The 15726-nt window shown below is 42.7% G+C and overlaps 1 protein-coding gene across 3 annotated transcripts; it reads right to left on the reverse strand.

Annotated features, from left to right (window-relative positions):
• Positions 1–626: 626 nt before the first annotated feature.
• Positions 627–15561, reverse strand: uap1l1 (UDP-N-acetylglucosamine pyrophosphorylase 1, like 1). 3 transcript variants are annotated; one of them, XM_034547294.1, is made up of 9 exons: positions 15099–15561; positions 9246–9450; positions 6816–6991; positions 6528–6700; positions 2906–3099; positions 1662–1802; positions 1359–1544; positions 1162–1223; positions 627–995 (listed from the first exon to the last, which is right to left on the reverse strand). In XM_034547294.1, the coding sequence occupies exons 1-9, from the start codon at positions 15400–15402 to the stop codon at positions 940–942; spliced, it is 1497 nt and encodes a 498-aa protein (XP_034403185.1). In that variant the 5' UTR covers positions 15403–15561; the 3' UTR covers positions 627–939. The 3 variants fall into 3 exon arrangements, with proteins under 3 accessions (XP_034403185.1, XP_034403184.1, XP_034403183.1); XM_034547293.1 differs by having other exon boundaries at positions 1157–1223; XM_034547292.1 differs by having other exon boundaries at positions 1157–1544.
• Positions 15562–15726: the final 165 nt, after the last annotated feature.

The following is a 15726-nucleotide window of genomic DNA, read 5'->3' on the forward strand; positions in this document are numbered from 1 at the left end:
TAGGGTCCATTGGACCTGGAGGTGTCTGATGCTGGTGAGCCGGCCTCCCATTGGCCCTGCTGATGCCCCGCCCCCCCTCCTCTCTACCTCCTTCTGTTTCATGGATTGGAGGTCCATTCATACATTGTCATATTCATGTAATGTGTTTATGTAACTCTGTAACTCTGTTCATCTGGTCACATGACATCTATTCATCTGTCCATCCGGGGAGAGGGATCCTCCTCTGTTGCTCTCCTGAAGGTTTCTTCCCTTTTTTCCCTGTCAAAGGTTATTTTTGGGGAGTTTTTCCTGATCCGATGTGAGGTCAAAGGTCAGGGATGTCGTATGTTTACAGATTGTAAAGCCCTCTGAGGATAATTAGTAATTTGTGATATTGGGCTATCCAAAATAAACTGAATTGAATTGAATTGTTCATCTGGTCACATGACATCTATTGTTCATCTGGTCACATGACATCTATTCATCTGTCCATCCAGGAGAGGGATCCTCCTCTGTTGCTCTCCTGAAGGTTTCTTCCCTTTTTTCCCTGAAAGGGTTTTTTCAGTTTTTCCTGATCTGATGTGAGGTCAAAGGTCAGGGATGTCGTATGTGTACAGATTGGAAAGGGCTTTTGATTAATAAGATTCTGGGCTGAACAAAATCAATTTAATTTAATAATTTTTGTTTTGTGTAAAACAAAACAAAAATTAAAATGAATTCTAAAAACACAGTTAATCCCTTATTTGTAGCTCATCCTCATCAAAGAGAAAATAACATGGCATGCATGACAGTTTGAAATTCTCTTCATCACATACAGTTCAAATATGTATTTAAACAATTGTGCATTCTTGGGCTAACATTCCAAACACATGCATTCAGGGTTCCTCATCTCTCCTCGTGTCACACACAACTCTATGAATCAGAAGGTGTTACTGAGCCTGCAGCTCTTTGGCCCGTTTCTCATCCAGCAATAGGGCAGTAGGCAGCGCCCTCCCTTTGAGCAGCTCCTCCAGGCCCTGCACAAGAGAGGAGGTGAAGACACCATTGTGATGAGAATGGAAATGTTTTATTCAAAAACAACCTGGAACTGCTTTATAGGTTTCAGCAGCTCAACAATCCAATAACTAAACTGTTCTCTATAATATCCTTAATGTTTATATCACGTTCATGTACTCACCTCACCAAAGTAAGAGACTAGTGGTGAAATCTCACATTGTGCTGGAGGGTTGTCCGCTGCTGATGCACTGTGGGACATTGGCATTTCAGATTTTAGAGATAGAGATATACAGTATATATATATATATATATATATATATATATATATATATATATATATATATATATATATATATATATATATATGAACGTTGTCCTCTGACCTGGCTGCAGGGGGAAGGGTATTCCCTGGTTCATCCACCAGCGTGGCCTGTGCAGCCTTGGCCCAGCGGCCGTGTTGAGCCAGCAAAGCGTTTCTGGCTGTGGTCGGGCTGTCTGAGGCCGCGCCGTCGGCGTTCTTCAGAGGGGAAAACTCTTCCTCCCTCTCAACCTCAAACGCAACAAAGTTCCTTCCAAAGACAGATGATGCATATTTTAATTAGCTGTGGTATGACTGTGCTTCATTTTGTGGAGAGTAAAACAGCATATGTTAATAGCTGAATACACAATATAATAACCAACAATACCTTGAGAATGGAAAGACATCAAAAACAAATTTCTCCATCTTAATGCCATTGGGTTTGGTGGGTTTGACTTGATTGCCACATGTGTCCACAAAGGGCACTTTCTTGAAGGCCACATGCTGTTTCAGTTGGCCTTTATGTGCCCTGTAAGATAAGACATGTGAGCGTTACAACAAAGATGATATGAGCTTTAATCCTTTGGGGCCCACGTTTCCAAAGCTGTATCACAGACCATACATTTAGGTTTTTGTAATTTATCAAGGAAATGTGAATGAAGTGCAAACTCTGAGGATGGTACAACAGGGAGGGCCAGGGAGTCACCAACATCTTTAAGAACCATCTGCTGGGGACCATGAATATACTGAAAAATATGTAAGCCAGTCAGGCCAGTTGTAAAAGTTGAATTCTATAGTTTGAAAATATTTAGCTCTGGACCAAAATGTTGGATAATCAGACCAAGTTATTACAAACCGGTGTATACATGAACAATGCATCACCCTCTGGCTAAATGGAGTACTCTAAAGTCTACTTGACTACATTTTACCTCTCCGGGTAACACATATCACTATTACACAATGTTTAACCAGGACTAGCTCCAAATCCACTACACCAGCCTGAACATTAAGAAAATCTGAAATTATTGATGAGTCTATGGAGCAGAGCTGGATAGTGACCCTGGTTAAAACTTGCCCATGCTGAGCTTTGATTGGCCAGTTTCAGGGCCTGGACTTGGCAAAGGGTCAACTGGCTCATTCACAATAGCTACAAACTAGAAAACTCACAGACGGTGAGTGTGGATCCTAGCAGCAGTGGATGAATCCACATGTGGTGCTCAGTGGGTGTTTGTGGCAGCAGGACGGTGCATCTGGGATTCAAAATAATCTGCAGTGAATGTGTTCATTGCGATGAGCATGTCACCAGAGCAGCAGCGAAGTAGAAATATAAGGCTTTGGATACACACACACAATACGTGTTGGTAGGATACATTGTGGGTTTGGATCCGCACAAGGAGTTTTTTGATAATAATAAAAATACAGAATGTTCCCAACTTTAGTAAAATTAATTAAAAGCAGACCCCTTGATCAGGACTGCTCCTCCTTCTCAGCCCCAAGTGGCCAAAAGATCAGTTATTGCAGATCTAACTTTGAAACAAAACATGACCCTAATAGAAGGGTCAATGTCATCGATATACCTCCACAAACTTTCAGGGGGTTCCTTCGAACACAAAGGACAATAAAGGCTCTTACGCTGCTACATCCTGCAGGAAAGCCCTGGTAAAAAAGTGATTGCAGATGTTTCCAGCACTGTACACCAACTCCCCACCAGGTCCTCGGAGCTCAGCTGTCTCTGGTTGGATCTCACTGTACTCCACGACCTGGGAGATGCCTCGCACCCTGCAAACCACGCCCACAGGCTCAGTGGCAGATGTCTTCTCCACCACCTGACACATAATAGAGATGAGAGGTTGAAACAGGAGTCACAAGTTGGACTTTTTCGTCCTAGATATTCATTTTAGTTCATTTGACCCATGTGAAAAAAAGATTAAATTCTTTGAAACAATGTCTTTTGTGTGCCATCCATCCATTTTCTGCTACAAATTCGGGGTCGCGTGGCAACAAGCTAAAAGCAAGGTAGTCTAGATTTCTCTCCCCAGAGCACCATTTTACAGCTCCTCCTTGGGGATCCTGGGTCTACCCTGGGGTCTCTTACCAGTTGGATGTCCCCAGTAAACCTCATATGAAGCATACTACAGCACATGTACATGCTGTGGCTGGTAGCTCCTATAAATTGTGCAACATGTTGGGCTTAATTTGTCATATTTTCTTTTTAATTACTGTAGCACTAACGGCATATGGCAGAATGCATTCGTCAACATCAGAGACGGAAGTGTGGGGATTGGATTAATATAAGGGCAGTGAACCTTGAGACGATCATCGCCCACCACCCTTGGGCAAGACCTGCCACTACTGAAGCCGGAGTCGAGGGGGAGGGGATCCGGAATGGAAGCCAAGTTAACCCAGCTAGGGCCTAAGGCTATTCCACAACCTAGTCTGCTTCTGGCTAATGTACGGTTGCATGAACATTCAGGCTAACACAGCAACGAGAGGTCGACTGTGCCCACATCTTTACAGTTACAATTACCCTGACCACACTTCTTCAGAGTGCCTAATCACAACCACACAGCGGGGTCGTACTTGGATCAAAGGATCGGCAATTCAAAAGAAAGACCTGATGGACAGGTGGCAGCTTCCACGATAGCTCCTCCCATCAGTGTGTGAATGTTAGATAGTCCTGATGGACAGGTGGCAGCTTCCACGATAGCTCCTCCCATCAGTGTGTGAATGTTAGATAGTCCTGATGGACAGGTGGCAGCTTCCACGATAGCTCCTCCCATCAGTGTGTGAATGTTAGATAGTCCTGATGGACAGGTGGCAGCTTCCACGATAGCTCCTCCCATCAGTGTATGAATGTTAGATAGTCCTGATGGACAGGTGGTACCTTTCATGGTAGCTCCTCCCATCAGTGTATGAATGTTAGATAGTCCTGATGGACAGGTGGTACCTTTCATGGTAGCTCCTCCCATCAGTGTGTGAATGTTAGATAGTCCTGATGGACAGGTGGTACCTTGCACGGTAGCTCCTCCCATCAGTGTGTGAATGTTAGATAGTCCTGATGGACAGGCGGTACCTTTCATGGTAGCTCCTCCCATCAGTGTGTGAATGTTAGATAGTCCTGATGGACAGGCGGTACCTTTCATGGTAGCTCCTCCCATCAGTGTGTGAATGTTAGTTAGTCCTGATGGACAGGTGGTACCTTGCATGGTAGCTCCTCCCCTCAGTGTATGAATGTTAGTTAGTCCTGATGGACAGGTGGTACCTTGCATGGTAGCTCCTCCCATCAGTGTGTGAATGTTAGATAGTCCTGATGGACAGGTGGTACCTTGCATGGTAGCTCCTCCCATCAGTGTGTGAATGTTAGTTAGTCCTGATGGACAGGTGGTACCTTTCATGGTAGCTCCTCCCATCAGTGTGTGAATGTTAGTTAGTCCTGATGGACAGGTGGTACCTTTCATGGTAGCTCCTCCCATCAGTGTGTGAATGTTAGTTAGTCCTGATGGACAGGTGGTACCTTTCACGGTAGCTCCTCCCATCAGTGTGTGAATGTTAGATAGTCCTGATGGACAGGTGGTACCTTGCATGGTAGCTCCTCCCATCAGTGTGTGAATGTTAGATAGTCCTGATGGACAGGTGGTACCTTGCATGGTAGCTCCTCCCATCAGTGTGTGAATGTTAGTTAGTCCTGATGGACAGGTGGTACCTTTCATGGTAGCTCCTCCCATCAGTGTGTGAATGTTAGTTAGTCCTGATGGACAGGTGGTACCTTTCATGGTAGCTCCTCCCATCAGTGTGTGAATGTTAGATAGTCCTGATGGACAGGTGGTACCTTGCATGGTAGCTCCTCCCATCAGTGTGTGAATGTTAGTTAGTCCTGATGGACAGGTGGTACCTTGCATGGTAGCTCCTCCCATCAGTGTGTGAATGTTAGTTATAACTCTGACCCCCAACACCACTTCATTGTACATCCAGGTGTGGCTATTGAAGCATTTTAATCAGAATTTAAAATCATTCTTTTTTTCCCATCAGAGAAGAGAGGAAAATAGTTTCTTTCAACCAATAACTCATTTTTATATGTTCTGCCTCGATGGGACAGACTCTTCTGAGAACCAACCTCTTCTAATCTGAGGGTGAGCCCAGCCCCTCTCAGGAAACTCAATTCAGATGCTTTTTAGCGGCTTGTGTCTTTCAGTCAATACCCAAAGCTCATGACTGTAGGTGAGGGTTTGAGCTGAGATAGACTGATACATTGAAAGCTTTGCTTTCCAAGAAAGCCCAACCGCATCCAGAGCCGATCTCATCCACACCTGTCGCCTTGCCGCTAAGGAGATTCTTAATTATATGGGTAAAACGTCTCCCTGGTCTCCAAACACTGCCTCCTTCAGAGACAAGGTATTGGTTGGGCTCTTTTCCCGATAAACAATATCCCCAGTCAGGGTCAACAGTTCCACTACTTCCTTGAGGTCAACCGAAGGTTATTCTCCATCATCGACCTGAACTGACACACTGGGTTTGATCTCTGTAACCACCAAAGGCAAAGCCAGTCTGGCCTCCTAGTACCAGACTGCTGCTTTAGCCAAGCAGAGCCTGAAAGGCCTCCTTCCCCACTGGTGTCCACCAGCTCAGGTTACATGCCAGATAGGTAGCCCTGACCTTCTGACCATAACTCCTAGCAGCTGCCTCCACAATGGAAATCCTTCCACAGGTGGGAGTTAACCACCTTGCAGACAGGGGCCTCAGCCAGATGTTTCCAGTTCCCCCTCACAACACGTTTGGGTTTTCACTGCTGTCTGTCTAGCGGTCTCCCCGACCATCTGATCCAACTCACTACCAGATGTTGGTCTCTTCGCCTGAGTGTCTAGGACATGTGGCCGCAGATCTGATGATAGGAACAAAGTTGATAACTGATCCTTGGCCGAAGGTGTGCGGTATCAAGTACACTTATGAATCACCCTGTGCTTGAACATGGTGTTTGTTATGGTCAATCCATCCTTTGCGAGAGTAAGGTGAGAAGATTGATATGATCCTTACGTCTGTGTGTTTAGTACAGTGTTGGAATCAGAACATGGCTACATAAGACTTGAAACCGCTCTAAACACATCTACCATCAACTCTAAAGCTCTCTGATGAGCAGATTTGGTATAAATCTGAACACAGATTGTGCTGCTCCAGCTTTGTATATAATGCACATACATGACATCAATATTCTCATCTAGCTGGACTCTTTTATATCTACGGTATGATATTACTCTACCTTGGCGCCGCAGTCAGCTCCTTTGGTCACACAGAACCCAATGAACACAGGGTCGGCCATTTTGACCAGAATGTTGTCTACACAGTACACATGCAGGTACTGCACTCCCCTCTTCTTCATGTCCTCCAGCACCTTGTTGTCCACCAGCGCCTGGTACAAACCACCATTACCATCTATCGGAAAGGGGAGAGGTTTTGAATCGTGACTCCCCTGAACACACATCGATGGCATGAGGTGAATCCACCGGGGCCTCACTGATATGTGCCTGGCTCTTCAGGAGGAACCTACCTGGGGCCATGGCTATCTTGCCTTTCCCCTGCAGGATGACCTTTCCATCAAAGGTCACTGCTGGGATCATCCTTTGTTCAAACATGACAATGTTTGATGGCTCCAGATCAAAGTAGTTGTTCTCCTTGAAGAACTTCTCAGTGGGAGCCAGAGTGAACTCACTGGTCATTATGTACCTGAAGAGATGAACAGACAAGAGGCTTCAATGTTCACTCTTGATCATTTTGGTGACATTATTTATCATTTATCTATCACTTAACATTATTTAAATCTATAAACTATATATCTGTACTGACAACACATGTGACACAGTATTTGAAATGTGTAACTCGTAGTAACAAGCTCACACATCAACTCATCAACTCTTCAGTTCCCTTTGGCGCCTCAAAGCTTTCACCTCATCGTTCTGTTTGAGTTCAGTCTTACTGCTTTCTAAAAACACATGGATGTTTCCTGCCCAGCAACATGGTTGTAAGTCAGCTAAATGACATGTAATGTAATGTATTGTAATGTAATGACATGTAATGTAATGACATGTAATGTAATGTGATGTAATGACATGTAATGTCATGTAACATGTAATAAAATGACATGTAATGTAATGTCATGTAATATAATGTCATGTAATGTAATGACATGTCATGTAATGACATGTAATGTAATTTAATGTCATGTAATTTAATGTAATGACATGTAATGTCATGTAACATGTAATAAAATGACATGTAATGTAATGACATGTAATGTAATGTGATGTAATGTCATGTAATATAATGACATGTGATGTAATGTCATGTCATGTAATGACATGTAATGTCATGTAATTTAATGTCATGTAATTTAATGTAATGTCATGTAATATAATGACATGTAATGTAATGACATATAATGTAATTTGATGTAATGACATGTAATGTAATGTGATGTAATGACATGTAATGTAATGTGATGTAATGACATGTAATATAATGGCATGTAATGTAATGTGATGTAAAGACATGTAATGTCATGTAATATAATGACGTGATGTAATGTCATGTAATATAATTTCATGTAATATAATGACATGTAATGTCATGACATGTAATGTAATGTAATATAATGACATGTAATGTAATGACATGTAATGTAATATAATGACATGTAATATAATGACATGTAATATAATGACATGTAATGTAATGTGATGTAAAGACATGTAATGTAATGTAATGTAATATAATGACATGTAATATAATGACATGTAATGTCATGACATGTAATGTAATATAATGACATGTAATATAATGACATGTAATGTCATGACATGTAATGTAATGACATGTAATGTAATGTAATGTAAAGACATGTAATGTCATGTAATATAATGACATGTAATATAATGACATGTAATGTAATGTCATGTAATATAATGACATGTAATATAATGACATGTAATATAATGACATGTAATGTCATGACATGTAATGTAATGTAATGTAATGTAATATAATGACATGTAATATAATGACATGTAATGTAATGACATGTAATGTAATTTAATGTAATGTAATGTAATGTAAAGACATGTAATGTCATGTAATATAATGACATGTAATATAATGACATGTAATGTAATGTCATGTAATATAATGACATGTAATATAATGACATGTAATATAATGACATGTAATGTCATGACATGTAATGTAATGTAATGTAATGTAATATAATGACATGTAATATAATGACATGTAATGTAATGACATGTAATGTAATGACATGTAATGTAATTTAATGTAATGTCATGTATTATAATGACATGTAATGTAATGACATATAATGTAATGTGATGTAATGACATGTAATGTAATGTGATGTAATGTAATTTAATGTAATGTCATGTATTATAATGACATGTAATGTAATGACATGTAATGTAATGTGATGTAATGACATGTAATATCATGTAATATAATGACATGTGATGTAATGACATGTAATGTAATGTCGTGTAATGTAATGACATGTAAAGTAATGACATGTAATGTTGAGATCAAATAGTTTAAAGTTTACAGGCTGACTGGGTAAACGAACAGATAAACATAAATCCTTGATGAAGACCATCACATTATATCACATTTAAATATATGATGTAAAAATAGCTTAACCAGAACGGTAATCACACTAAATGGAAAGCAGAGAGGCCCGTTTCTGTTCCCTCAGAAACAAGCGTAAACCTCTTTGAAATGATACAGGTCCAAGCCATATTCAATGTTATAGGTTTCTACAAGTCAGATTGTGGTCTTTTTGACCACACTTTGGCTGTTTAGGGCAGTTGGAGCAGCTAACTTCTTTATTTATTTTACTCTTGTTAAATGTAGTATAATTGTGTGAACATAAACCTACACATGCTCAGAGAAGAGGAAGTGGATCATCACATGACCTTACCATGGAACGGTGCATTTGGAGCCATGCTTTCTGTCGGCCAGCTCCTGGATTTTGTGAATGCGCTCGGCCTGGATTTGATACAAAGTTTTGCCGCTTGGTAGCCCAACATCATACATCCCTTTGGGGTACTGAACACCAAGACGGGTCCCCTGACCGCCGGCCAAAAGCAGGACTCCAACTCGATCCTCTGAGATTTGCAAAAGCCCTGTCAAGAGAGAGGTCACATGAGCAGCATGACCTTTACACTTCACACCTGGACCAGACACCCACTGTCCTCCTGGAGAAGTGAGGACTGCTGTGGTCAAGCCCCAGGAGAGTGACTGACACACAGCATGTTTATACAGTTATGACCAGGCCAAGCTCTCTAGTATTTCACAAGCAAAAAGATCTAAAATAAGTCAGGAAAACATTGTGGAGCAGAAATGTTGTTTTCTTCTGGTTAAGGTTTTAAACATCACACCAGTGAGTTTAAGGAGTGTGTAGATACTGTCCTGGATGGGAATGGGAACATACTGGGTTGAGCTCAACTGGTTCACTAGTGTGGATATTGGGTTGTGTGGTGCCCTTTGTGGACATCTCTGTAGATGTGTTCATCTCATGGGAGATGCTGATTACAAACAACAAGGAGACTTCCTGTAGAGAGTAAACAACAAGGAGACTTCCTGTAGAGAGAGCAAACAACAAGGAGACTTCCTGTAGAGAGTAAACAACAAGGAGACTTCCTGTAGAGAGAGTAAACAACAAGGAGACTTCCTGTAGAGAGTAAACAACAAGGAGACTTCCTGTAGAGAGCAAACAACAAGGAGACTTCCTGTAGAGAGTAAACAACAAGGAGACTTCCTGTAGAGAGAGTAAACAACAAGGAGACTTCCTGTAGAGAGAGCAAACAACAAGGAGACTTCCTGTAGAGAGAGTAAACAACAAGGAGACTTCCTGTAGAGAGTAAACAAGGAGACTTCCTGTAGAGAGAGTAAACAACAAGGAGACTTCCCGTAGAGAGTAAACAACAAGGAGACTTCCTGTAGAGAGCAAACAACAAGGAGACTTCCTGTAGAGAGTAAACAACAAGGAGACTTCCTGTAGAGAGAGTAAACAACAAGGAGACTTCCTGTAGAGAGTAAACAACAAGGAGACTTCCTGTAGAGAGAGCAAACAACAAGGAGACTTCCTGTAGAGAGTAAACAACAAGGAGACTTCCTGTAGAGAGAGTAAACAACAAGGAGACTTCCTGTAGAGAGAGCAAACAACAAGGAGACTTCCTGTAGAGAGAGTAAACAACAAGGAGACTTCCTGTAGAGAGTAAACAACAAGGAGACTTCCTGTAGAGAGCAAACAACAAGGAGACTTCCTGTAGAGAGTAAACAACAAGGAGACTTCCTGTAGAGAGAGCAAACAACAAGGAGACTTCCTGTAGAGAGTAAACAACAAGGAGACTTCCTGTAGAGAGAGTAAACAACAAGGAGACTTCCTGTAGGGAGAGCAAACAACAAGGAGACTTCCTGTAGAGAGAGTAAACAACAAGGAGACTTCCTGTAGAGAGTAAACAACAAGGAGACTTCCTGTAGAGAGCAAACAACAAGGAGACTTCCTGTAGAGAGTAAACAACAAGGAGACTTCCTGTAGAGAGAGTAAACAACAAGGAGACTTCCTGTAGAGAGAGCAAACAACAAGGAGACTTCCTGTAGAGAGAGTAAACAACAAGGAGACTTCCTGTAGAGAGTAAACAAGGAGACTTCCTGTAGAGAGAGTAAACAACAAGGAGACTTCCCGTAGAGAGTAAACAACAAGGAGACTTCCTGTAGAGAGTAAACAAGGAGACTTCCTGTAGAGAGTAAACAAGGAGACTTCTTGTAGAGAGAGTAAACAACAAGGAGACTTCCCGTAGAGAGTAAACAACAAGGAGACTTCCTGTAGAGAGTAAACAACAAGGAGACTTCCTGTGGAGAGTAAACAACAAGGAGACTTCCTGTAGAGAGAGTAAACAACAAGGAGACTTCCCGTAGAGAGTAAACAAGGAGACTTCCCGTAGAGAGTAAACAACAAGGAGACTTCCCGTAGAGAGTAAACAACAAGGAGACTTCCTGTAGAGAGTAAACAACAAGGAGACTTCCCGTAGAGAGTAAACAAGGAGACTTCCTGTAGAGAGTAAACAACAAGGAGACTTCCTGTAGAGAGTAAACAACAAGGAGACTTCCTGTAGAGAGAGCAAACAACAAGGAGACTTCCTGTAGAGAGAGCAAACAACAAGGAGACTTCCTGTAGAGAGAGCAAACAACAAGGAGACTTCCTGTAGAGAGAGTAAACAACAAGGAGACTTCCTGTAGAGAGAGTAAACAACAAGGAGACTTCCTGTAGAGAGAGCAAACAACAAGGAGACTTCCTGTAGAGAGAGTAAACAACAAGGAGACTTCCTGTAGAGAGTAAACAACAAGGAGACTTCCTGTAGAGAGTAAACAACAAGGAGACTTCCTGTAGAGAGAGTAAACAACAAGGAGACTTCCTGTAGAGAGAGTAAACAACAAGGAGACTTCCTGTAGAGAGTAAACAAGGAGACTTCCTGTAGAGAGAGTAAACAACAAGGAGACTTCCTGTAGAGAGAGCAAACAACAAGGAGACTTCCTGTAGAGAGTAAACAACAAGGAGACTTCCCGTAGAGAGTAAACAAGGAGACTTCCCGTAGAGAGTAAACAACAAGGAGACTTCCTGTAGAGAGTAAACAAGGAGACTTCCCGTAGAGAGTAAACAAGGAGACTTCTTGTAGAGAGAGTAAACAACAAGGAGACTTCCCGTAGAGAGTAAACAACAAGGAGACTTCCTGTAGAGAGTAAACAACAAGGAGACTTCCTGTGGAGAGTAAACAACAAGGAGACTTCCTGTAGAGAGAGTAAACAACAAGGAGACTTCCCGTAGAGAGTAAACAAGGAGACTTCCCGTAGAGAGTAAACAACAAGGAGACTTCCCGTAGAGAGTAAACAACAAGGAGACTTCCTGTAGAGAGTAAACAACAAGGAGACTTCCCGTAGAGAGTAAACAAGGAGACTTCCTGTAGAGAGTAAACAACAAGGAGACTTCCTGTAGAGAGTAAACAACAAGGAGACTTCCTGTAGAGAGAGCAAACAACAAGGAGACTTCCTGTAGAGAGAGCAAACAACAAGGAGACTTCCTGTAGAGAGAGCAAACAACAAGGAGACTTCCTGTAGAGAGAGTAAACAACAAGGAGACTTCCTGTAGAGAGAGTAAACAACAAGGAGACTTCCTGTAGAGAGAGCAAACAACAAGGAGACTTCCTGTAGAGAGAGTAAACAACAAGGAGACTTCCTGTAGAGAGTAAACAACAAGGAGACTTCCTGTAGAGAGTAAACAACAAGGAGACTTCCTGTAGAGAGAGTAAACAACAAGGAGACTTCCTGTAGAGAGAGTAAACAACAAGGAGACTTCCTGTAGAGAGTAAACAAGGAGACTTCCTGTAGAGAGAGTAAACAACAAGGAGACTTCCTGTAGAGAGAGCAAACAACAAGGAGACTTCCTGTAGAGAGTAAACAACAAGGAGACTTCCCGTAGAGAGTAAACAAGGAGACTTCCCGTAGAGAGTAAACAACAAGGAGACTTCCTGTAGAGAGTAAACAAGGAGACTTCCCGTAGAGAGTAAACAACAAGGAGACTTCCTGTAGAGAGAGCAAACAACAAGGAGACTTCCTGTAGAGAGTAAACAACAAGGAGACTTCCTGTAGAGAGTAAACAACAAGGAGACTTCCCGTAGAGAGTAAACAAGGAGACTTCCCGTAGAGAGTAAACAACAAGGAGACTTCCTGTAGAGAGTAAACAAGGAGACTTCCCGTAGAGAGTAAACAACAAGGAGACTTCCTGTAGAGAGTAAACAACAAGGAGACTTCCCGTAGAGAGCAAACAACAAGGAGACTTGCCGTAGAGAGTAAACAAGGAGACTTCCCGTAGAGAGTAAACAACAAGGAGACTTCCCGTAGAGAGTAAACAACAAGGAGACTTCCTGTAGAGAGTAAACAACAAGGAGACTTCCCGTAGAGAGTAAACAACAAGGAGACTTCCTGTAGAGAGTAAACAACAAGGAGACTTCCCGTAGAGAGTAAACAAGGAGACTTCCCGTAGAGAGTAAACAACAAGGAGACTTCCTGTAGAGAGTAAACAAGGAGACTTCCCGTAGAGAGTAAACAACAAGGAGACTTCCTGTAGAGAGTAAACAACAAGGAGACTTCCCGTAGAGAGCAAACAACAAGGAGACTTCCCGTAGAGAGTAAACAAGGAGACTTCCCGTAGAGAGTAAACAACAAGGAGACTTCCCGTAGAGAGTAAACAACAAGGAGACTTCCCGTAAAGAGAGTAAACAACAAGGAGACTTCCCGTAGAGAGTAAACAACAAGGAGACTTCCCGTAGAGAGTAAACAACAAGGAGACTTCCCGTAGAGAGTAAACAACAAGGAGACTTCCTGTAGAGAGTAAACAACAAGGAGACTTCCTGTAGAGAGCAAACAACAAGGAGACTTCCTGTAGAGAGCAAACAACAAGGAGACTTCCCGTAGAGAGTAAACAACAAGGAGACTTCCTGTAGAGAGTAAACAAGGAGACTTCCCGTAGAGAGTAAACAACAAGGAGACTTCCCGTAGAGAGTAAACAACAAGGAGACTTCCTGTAGAGAGTAAACAAGGAGACTTCCTGTAGAGAGTAAACAACAAGGAGACTTCCTGTAGAGAGTAAACAAGGAGACTTCCCGTAGAGAGCAAACAACAAGGAGACTTCCTGTAGAGAGAGCAAACAACAAGGAGACTTCCTGTAGAGAGTAAACAACAAGGAGACTTCCCGTAGAGAGCAAACAACAAGGAGACTTCCTGTAGAGAGTAAACAAGGAGACTTCCCGTAGAGAGAAAACAACAAGGAGACTTCCTGTAGAGAGAGCAAACAACAAGGAGACTTCCCGTAGAGAGCAAACAACAAGGAGACTTCCTGTAGAGAGAGCAAACAACAAGGAGACTTCCTGTAGAGAGCAAACAACAAGGAGACTTCCCGTAGAGAGTAAACAACAAGGAGACTTCCCGTAGAGAGCAAACAACAAGGAGACTTCCCGTAGAGAGCAAACAACAAGGAGACTTCCCGTAGAGAGCAAACAACAAGGAGACTTCCCGTAGAGAGCAAACAACAAGGAGACTTCCCGTAGAGAGCAAACAACAAGGAGACTTCACGTAGAGAGCAAACAACAAGGAGACTTCCCGTAGAGAGTAAACAACAAGGAGACTTCCCGTAGAGAGTAAACAAGGAGACTTCCCGTAGAGTAAACAACAAGGAGACTTCCTGTAGAGAGTAAACAAGGAGACTTCCCGTAGAGAGTAAACAACAAGGAGACTTCCCGTAGAGAGCAAACAACAAGGAGACTTCCCGTAGAGAGCAAACAACAAGGAGACTTCCCGTAGAGAGTAAACAACAAGGAGACTTCCCGTAGAGAGTAAACAAGGAGACTTCCCGTAGAGAGTAAACAACAAGGAGACTTCCCGTAGAGAGTAAACAAGGAGACTTCCCGTAGAGAGTAAACAACAAGGAGACTTCCTGTAGAGAGTAAACAACAAGGAGACTTCCCGTAGAGAGTAAACAACAAGGAGACTTCCCGTAGAGAGTAAACAACAAGGAGACTTCCTGTAGAGAGAGTAAACAACAAGGAGACTTCCCGTAGAGAGTAAACAAGGAGACTTCCCGTAGAGAGCAAACAACAAGGAGACTTCCTGTAGAGAGTAAACAACAAGGAGACTTCCCGTAGAGAGCAAACAACAAGGAGACTTCCTGTAGAGAGCTGGCCTCAGGTTACCGTAAGCCTTCTAAACCGGTCACCTTCATTTCCCCACACCGCCAGAGAGTGTTTGTCACTCTTCCTCACGCTGCCGACGGACTCTGGGGGGACCGGCTCCATGTGTGGATCCAGGCTGGCGGACGGGGAGGCGGCGGCCCTCGCAGCTCCTTCACAGTGGTCCTGAAGTCCCTGTAGATCCAGCTGGGACAGCTCCTGGAGGAAAACGTCCTTCTCCGCCTCACACAGCTCGGGCCAAAACTGCAGGACGTGAGCCTGTCCTGCGCTCTCCAAGCGGCCCGTTACCTGCTCCAAGGAGAGCATGTCGTGTCCCGGTACCGGAACCATCCAGAGACCAGTTAGGGGGAAAACTCAGAACAAGCACAGCCGTCTGTCTGCTCTCTGAGCACCGACTTCCTGTCAGTCACCAGCCACGAGACCGAGACCAGCCACGAGACCGAGACCAGCCACGAGACCGAGACCAGCCACGAGCCGACTCAGCGCGTCGTCAGCTGACCGGGGACACTGCGGCTCTTGAATATATATATATATATATATATATATATATATATATATATATATATATATATATATATTTATCTCCACTCAACATAATGTAAAATATGACATTTACGGTTCTTTTACTTGAGAATTTAAATGTGATGCTACTGT

This window comes from Cyclopterus lumpus, chromosome 12 (genome assembly GCF_009769545.1).
Source record: "Cyclopterus lumpus isolate fCycLum1 chromosome 12, fCycLum1.pri, whole genome shotgun sequence".
Taxonomy (NCBI): domain Eukaryota; kingdom Metazoa; phylum Chordata; class Actinopteri; order Perciformes; family Cyclopteridae; genus Cyclopterus; species Cyclopterus lumpus.

Excerpts from the sequence above, each read along its gene's own strand:
- uap1l1 (XM_034547292.1), bottom strand. The coding sequence starts at position 15,402 with ATGGTTCCGGTACCGGGACACGACATGCTCTCCTTGGAGCAGGTAACG. Across the intron at positions 6,701-6,815 it reads CAAGATAGCCATGGCCCCAG|ATGGTAATGGTGGTTTGTAC; the intron begins GTAGGTTCCTCC and ends CCTTTCCGATAG. Across the intron at positions 3,100-6,527 it reads GAGCTGACTGCGGCGCCAAG|GTGGTGGAGAAGACATCTGC; the intron begins GTAGAGTAATAT and ends ATTATGTGTCAG.